The sequence below is a fragment of the Ruditapes philippinarum genome, unplaced genomic scaffold, assembly GCF_026571515.1.
Source record: "Ruditapes philippinarum isolate M1 unplaced genomic scaffold, ASM2657151v2 ctg1797_1_1_1_1, whole genome shotgun sequence".
Classification (NCBI taxonomy): Eukaryota; Metazoa; Mollusca; class Bivalvia; order Venerida; family Veneridae; genus Ruditapes; species Ruditapes philippinarum.
The window spans coordinates 74,637-83,185 of NW_026858597.1; the positions used below are offsets into that span (position 1 = coordinate 74,637).

At 33.4% G+C, this 8,549-nt stretch overlaps 1 protein-coding gene across 1 annotated transcript; it reads right to left on the reverse strand.

The window, feature by feature from the left end:
- Positions 1–227: 227 nt before the first annotated feature.
- On the reverse strand, positions 228–4,739 carry LOC132753690 (bublin coiled-coil protein-like). Its single transcript, XM_060744186.1, has 2 exons — positions 4,572–4,739; positions 228–1,983 (listed from the first exon to the last, which is right to left on the reverse strand). Exons 1-2 carry the CDS (start codon positions 4,693–4,695, stop codon positions 1,670–1,672), a joined length of 438 nt encoding a protein of 145 aa, XP_060600169.1. The 5' UTR covers positions 4,696–4,739; the 3' UTR covers positions 228–1,669.
- Positions 4,740–8,549: the final 3,810 nt, after the last annotated feature.

The window sequence follows — 8,549 nt, forward strand, 5'->3', positions numbered from 1 at the left end:
TAAAAGCACCTTTGTTGTTGTTGTTTTTTCTAGCTAATCAACTAATATTGTTGTTCATTTATCACAGAACCTCATTGACCGAGTGTTTGTAATGATAGCTCACTTCCGATCACGTAGCCAAGTGCTGGTCTGGTAGTTAAGGTGGGTGTTTTACAGTTCAGGGATTGCAAGTTTAAGCCAAGTTTGCGTTGTCAACCAATGGAAACATGTCAGACAAACACCATAGAAATATTTGAATTTTACTACAATATCTTTTACATGTAAGCTAATATAAAAGTCAAAGACCTGTATAATTAATTACTATAAATAATACATACAGTTTTTGTATATAATTTCAACAACTGTTCATCATAGAGAGCAAATGTGAAATAACACTAAACAGTGAATGGCATATCTATTCTTACATTACAAAATTACAGTACAAATTCAAGAAATTAGACTTCACACTTTCCCTTGGTAATTACACCTTGTTGAGAAGGCACAGGGCATGGCAGAAGATTTAAAGAGCTTGAGAGGGATGATGAGGAAAGAGTGCTAGAGTGCAAGATCTCCAAACAGAGTTTGAGCGTAACAGCTTGAAAGGCAGGTCCTTTGCTGGCATGACAGCCCTTTTCAGGGCTACCACCTATTTGTATTGTCTCAGGTTTTTGCGTTCTAATTGGCCGCTATACAGTGACCTAGTTTTGTCTCAAAATTCATATATTTGGCTTATACTCCATGGAAAATGCATGAAGGTAAATTATCAACAATTTGTGCTTCAAAATTATTAATCTACAGGCTACTAATTAAGTTCTTTTTTTCTCACAAGATAAATTTTACCTAAGACAAGTTAAAAATATACATGATTTACTCAACTTTGGAATGTAATTATAATTTTGAATATCATCATGGAATGCTATATTATTCTTCAACATATAAATATATCATTAATTAATACAATGATAGAATCATGTCCACAGAATAAAACACAGATGTCCTTACAAAGGGTTGTGATTGTTTTTTTCATGTTACTATTTTTACTAAGGTTTACTTAGTAAACACATTTGATTGTAAAGCCCTCCCGCTTAACTGTTAAAGGAAAACCTCAGGGTCCCTTGGTACATTATTTTAGGTATAAACCGGCACCTGAGTAAAACTATTAACATTCCACATAAAAGAGTCCAGAGTTCCTGGCTGGATTCGAACCCACAGAGGTGAGGGGCAAAAGGTTTGTAGTCAACAATCTTATTAACCACTTTGCCCTCGGCAAGCGCTACATTTTAGTTATACTGTATAGATAATAATGCTGGCCTTACTTTAAACAGGTGGTATAAGAAAATTATGATAACCCCTAGCATGTCAGAGATGTAGAATAATGTGATAAATACTTCACCTATTGTGTGTATTATGTAAATATATTTTCATTAACTGAAATTCAACTGATCCCCGTAACCCTATCATTTGATTGTTACGAATAAACAGCAGTAACTTATAAATACATTACATTAATTCAATTTTATGAAATTATAAAACTGAAAGAATTCACTAATTCTCTGTTTATACAATTCTTGCTATGTGACTTCAAGGACTAGCATAGTTAATAATAATGAATTTAATAGAATCTAAAATTACTCTGGAATCTGGATATTCAAAGTTACAAATGACTAGTAGTCTATTGTCTTAACTTTCATCAATCATTTTCTTCATCTTTAATCAAACAATTATCAGAATTTTTCACATCATCTGTGTTATTTTGTATATCACTAGTAGCACTTTGAGAAACATCTCCGGCAATGTTTAAATCATTCTCCGTCTTACATTCTTCATCATCCATTTCTATGTCATTTACTACCACACTTTTGTTCTGTTCTTGTAGTTCTTTCCGAGCCTGGCGACTTGACTCTAGCAAATCATCTAACTGGGCGTTTAAACTATCATTCTGTTGTTCCAATTTAGTCATCCATGAATCTATCTCATCCATAGTTTGGTCAAGATTTTGATACTCTGAAAAAAATAAAAATTGAAAATCAATATGTAAACAATATATAAACAAGCAAGCATATAACAAAGGCCAATCACTGTTTTATGATAAAAATGTGATTTTAAAAGTCCTTTTTTGCTATAACATGATTTATAAGTTTAACCTGGACATAAATAGAATAAAAAACTCAAACCAAGGGCATTAACTTTAAAACAAGATTGCATTTGAGAAAAATGCTATGCCACCGCATTAATACAACACTAAACTATACAATTTTGAAGATTGTCATAATGCATAGATCCCTGACCTATCTAATTCTTATTATCAGATTAGTGGCTAAATCTGTTGTTAACTCAATAAAAGATCAGAGTAGGAATATATCAATGCACTCGAGTCTAGTGAATTTGGTGGTGAAGGTCATATTTCACACAGCCTAAATTAAAGGACAACACAGTAAGACACTTTGTCAAAATCTAGGTCAGCTGAAATCAAAGTTCACTTTACATCTTAATCTGTGCACATGGTTCAAATTTCATAGCTGTACATCAAAGGACAAGAAAGTAGGTCACATCATCAAAATCTAGGTCACCTGATATCAAAGTTCAATTTTACAACTAAAACTGTGCACATGGTCAAAATTTCATTGCTGTACATCAAAGGACAAGAAAAGTAGGTCACTGTCCCCTTGGGCAAGGCAAAATTTTGGACCCAAGGGTTTAATTCAAAACAATCTTGATACTGGTCCACCAAACAACATTTAAAGTCAAATATCTAAGCTGTAGCTTTCTCCCGTTCAGAAAACATTTGTTTTATTTTCTGTTTTTACTATGTGTACATAATGAGAATCACTGCCCCCGGGCAGGGCCAATTTTGACACCAGGGGAAAAATTTTAACAACTTTGGTAGAGGACCTATAGATGATATTATATAGCAAACAACAAAGCTCTATGCCTTGTACCTTCAGACAAAAATATTTTTTATTTTTTTACTATATGTACATAATGAAAATCAATGACCCCCGGGGCAGAACCAACTTTGACCTCAGGGCTATAATTTGAACAATCTTGGTAAAGGTTCACTTTGCAAAGGCTCATGCCATATATTTAACCTCTAGCCTTTGTCAATTCAGAGAAAAAGATTTTTCAATTCAGAGAAGAAAATTTTTCAAGTTTTTACTTTATACATATAAGGAAAACTATCGCCTCTGGGGCAGGGCAATTTTAACACTAGGGGCATAATTAAAACAACTTTAGAAGAGGACCCATTGATGACATTATATACAAAATATTAAAGCTCTAAGCTTTGTACCTACTACCAAGAAGATTTTTTAATTTTTTACTATATGTACATAGTGAAAATCAATGACCCCTGGGGGTGGGGCCAATTTTGACCCCAGGGCTATAATTTGTACAATCTTGCTAGAGGTTCACTACATAATGTTTCATGCAAATTATCTTAACTCTAGCCTTTGTAAATTTAGAGAAGATGATTTTTTAAGTTTTTACTATATACATATAAGGAAAATCTATGACCCTCGGGGCGGGGCTAATTTTGACACTAGAGGCAAAATTTGAACAACTTTGGTAGAGTACCTATAGATGATATCATTTAACAAATATTAAAGCTCTAAGCCTTGTATCTTCAGACAATAAGATTTTTTATTATATGTATATATTGAAAATCAATGACCCCCGGGGCGGGAACAATTTTGACCCCAGGGCTATAATTTAAACAATCTTGCTAGATGTTCACTTCACAATGTTTCATTTAAAATATCTAACCTCTAGCATTTGTCAATTGTTATGCTAGAAGAAATTTTTTTAAAGTTTTTACTATATACATATAAGGAAAAAAAACAATGACCCACGGGGCGGGCCGATTTTGACCCCAGGGCTATAATTTGAACAATCTGGGTAGAGGTCTACCAGACAATGCCTTCTGCGAAATATCTAAGCTCTAGGCCTTTTGGGTCTTTACAAGAAGGTATTTTATGTTTTTACTATATGTACATATATATAGTGAAAATCAATGACCCCGGGGCGAGGCCAATTTTGACCCCAGGGCTATAATTTGAACAATCTTGGTAGAGGTCTACCAGACAATGCCTTATGCAAAATATCTAAGCTCTAGGCCTTTTGGGTCTTTACAAGAAGATTTTTTAAATTTATTCTTATAATTACTTTTGGTTGCCGATTTCTGCATGGAATGAAATTCTTTGAACAACTTTGGAAGCCCTTCACCCAAGGATCAATCCTGCCAAGTTTGGTTGAAATTGGACTAGTGGTTTTTCACAAGAAGATTTTTTAAGTTCACTATATAATCTATATAACACACACACACACAAACAAACAAACAAACAAACAAACAAACAAACACACACACACAGGTGAATCGCTATATGCCACCGCATCGCAGATGCTGCGGTGGCATAAAAAGCCAATCAACAATAGTCCAACCAATTGTGTGCCAGGGGTTTTCATTATATATATGATGGTTGCCTTCACGTACGACGGACCCTATTCCTAAAAATTAATAATGATGACACTATGAGATATTTTTGCTTTATAGATATATAAATTTCTAAAACACACTGTTTGGCATATGTCTGTACCTTGAGCATAAGCATCAACCATTATATCGAGTGATATATCTCCATTCTGTCCAGAAATATTCGCTGAACTCGGTGGCTGGTCATCGTTTTCCCCATTCTCACGGATCCCATGTCCCTCCGCCATATTTAAATCATGTGATCATAACATTATGCATGCTAGTTCCGGTACTTCCGGTGTGATTAAAATACGCAACTGCATTTTTAAGCGCAATGGACTTTTTGTTGTTGTTGTTGTTGTTGTTTTTTTTTTTGTTGTTTTTTTACAATAAACAAAATTAATGAAAATGACCGTACACCCAATATAATCGTGTTTTGAGTATAAACAAACTTGTATTTTAAAAAATTCTAACAGTTAAGAAAATTAACATAATTTAAAAGGCATATACGTTACAGGAATACTAGTATTTCCTCTAGAATTAATAGGTTAATGGGGTACGTGTTCCAAGTGTCTTACTGAGAGTGAATTAAGTGACTTGTTCCCGAAAAAAAAACAGACGTAAGAAAAAAAGATTTCTTATATCACAAAATCACATGGCACTAATTTAACATGGGCTTGACTATATATTTCCCTTAAAACATGCTGGACATGTTATACGTACGGTGGCATAGAAGTGACATTTGCAGTTTTATTTTATCTCGTGGCCACGACTTATTATATTGAGGCCTCAAGATATTATCTCGTGGCCACGACTTATTATCTCGTGGCCACGACTGATTATCTTGTGGCATCAAAGCGTGAAACAAATATTATTTTTGTACAAATGATCATCAAATATTATCATTATTACAAAGCAATTTCCATGATCAAAACGAAAATAGAAATCAAAACTAATTTTCGATTTGTTCTCAGAGTGGAATTTAATTGTTTTCTCTCATATTTTATCTTATAGAAACTATTATTTTTCACGTACATATAGAATCAACTACCTGTAAATATGCAATGCACAGTAACACTTGTTTTAAAAGACCACTAAGGTGTAGCAGCAAAAAGTGTTTTTGTTAATAGGTGGTCACATTTTTTGCAGCTTAAAGATCCTGTATGTTGTAATTGAGGTTGTATAACACACTTAGGTAAAATTATATCACAATGGTAGGATACTACGTCATCGTACACCTGCTGAATGCTCCCACTTGGACCATTTTTTCGTCGACTCAAGGGTAAAATACAATTTTATTATATAAAAACGTAAGAGTATCAAACATCATGTAGCGCACCAAAGCATGGCTATAGTACTTGAGATAATGTAAAAAAAGTTTATAGATTCATTGCCTGGCTTAGGCCTGAAAACGGGATAAGTGTTTTTCTCTGAATGCTCCCACTCGGACTTTTCCCGAAACATATATGAAATAAGGTTGAAAACCTTCTTTAAAATTATTTTTAACGTACCGGAACATAAACCGAGTCATGTTTACCCATTGTTCTAGATAAGTTTCAAATATGTCTATTCAGAAGTCAGTTTTACTTAATTCTTTTTATAAAAATTCTCCCACTCGGACTCAACTTCAGAGATGCTCCCACTCGGATCCAAATATAATTATACAAATTTTGAAAGCACATTGCTGTGTTAAGCTTTTATGGATTATTCTCGCATTTTTTACACCTTTTTGTCAATAACTACTGTGACATTTACTTATACTCTTTTTACAGAGATCACTTCTTTGATTCTGAGGAATGACGTCGTTGGGCAGGAACAAGTGGCCATGGCAAAGTTTCAACTGACAGGATCACTTTACAAAAAGTTGCACTTGGCTTGAGTTGGATCCGAAGGAATAATTAAAAATTATTGCCAACAACAAAGCAAGGACTATAAGACTTTAAATGGACAGTTTGGATCTCAAGAAAAAAGTTTTGTTGAGATGTTAAAAAAATGGTGGTGTTTTAATAAAGAAGTCATTATACATTGTTTAGTACCATACTGGATTAAGATTCTGTTGGACTCGTACACATATAAGAGGACTGCATTTATTCAATAATTGCTGACTTTAATATCTTGTTAAAAATTTAAAACCCAATAATTTGCGTGTTTGTTAAACTTGTGATTTAGATTTTAAAACAACATATACTGGTACGTTTATGAACATAGAGAAGTCAATATCTATCGGTTGATTTAAATAGATTATTAAAGATCAACATGTCAATCATTTTGTCAGTTTACAGTTATTTCTTTATGACAGTCTTTACCATATCTTGGTAATTAAAGATCCTGTAAAATGTTAAATTCGGTAATATCTTTATATATAATGCTTTTGAAACTTACAAAATTGGAACTTATCTTAATTTGAGCATTATATTTATGAAATAAAACCATAAGAAATGTGTGTTACAGTATCTTTAATATAATCTTCTTATTAACTTTCATGACAGTATATGAGAAAAGACATATGTGACCATTGTGTAACCACAAGGCCAATGACACGCACACGTACATGTGTAAGTTTATGCCATGACTGTACCCTTTTGTGACTCCGTGAAAACGGTAGTGCAAGGTTTAGTATTACATGATTTTATTAAACTCGTTCAGTAAATTCAGTATTGAACCTATATCTATTAAAAGCCACTATTAAATGATGATGTCAAAACTTAAACATAAATGCATCAAGGTTAATAATTTTGAAAATATTACTAATTTCCCACTTTCCGGAAAACTCAAGATCGAGTATTGAAGAGTTTAGCAAGACTAGTTAAGACTTGCATAAATTTTATGCCTGTAAACATTGATTATACAAATACTTGTATATTGGCAGCCAAGTAAATACTTGCACCGTCTGATGCCCCACTTTCCATGTCTGTCTGAAAATAATTAATGATAAAAATGATAATGATTACACATAACATAAACATGATGAGGGATTTAATCATTTCCAATGCTCGTTTTATACGTTATATAGTCAGTACAGTTGGTTTAAACATATTTATTTATGCTCGATTGCGAAACAAGTTCTTGCAACTTATATTAATCACTTTCGAGTCCGCTTCCTGGAACCAACCAGTACTGGTGTCATATGAAGAAACATGGTCGTGACCCGAGTAGGGCTCGAACCCATTATCTCTAGGCCACCGCTCCCCCTAAGTCTGTACAGTTGCCTATTATATACTCAGTACATTTTTAGCATACATTTTATAGTCCCAGTACACAAGCGAATTAATTATTTTCCGCTGTTCAGAAGTCAATTGTTTGGCAATTTATCTAAAAAAAGTGTATTTGAGTACATGAAAGGGTTTTGAGAAAACGGTCGATTCAGATTTTTTTATTTTTGGACGATTTTTATAAAGAAACTAGATATTTTGTACTTGGGGAAACAATTCCTCTCTTGGACAATGGTGATTTTTGCAAAAAGTATTTCAAATTCTTTTTTCCTTCTTGATTCTTGTTAATATTTCATATCTGACGCGTATTAAGGGAAATATAAAGTCAAACCTAAATCAAATAAGTGTCATGCGAGCAGGGTGAAGAGGAAAATAGAATTTTCTTACCTCTGGCAATAACGGTATGGGACCGTACACCGGATATAAATTGAAGAAAATTTCCAGAGGAAATGAAAATCAAATTCTTAAATTCCTCAGCACATAAGACACTAATTTGATCTTGGTTTGAATTTGTAGTTTTCTTGATGTTTGCCAGATATGAAATATGTACAGGTATCATCATCAACAACAATAACAAAACACCAAGATCTGATCGATGTACTTATTATTATTAAAAATCACCTTTACTAATGAAAGTACCAAAAAACTAGTTTCTTTATATCAATCGTCCAAAAGTAAGTATTCTCAACCGGTAGATTTCTCAAACTTCTTCACATTTACATGCATACAAATAGAGAAAACAAGAATCGTTAATGTATTGCCAACACGTCAAAATTGAAAAGGTTGCAGGTTCGGTTTGATTGACCCTGTTCATGGACGGTGCTGTCAAGTACAAACTACCGTCCACGCCGGTAGGACCGGCTTAAGCAGAAATTGCCCCCCCCCCAAAA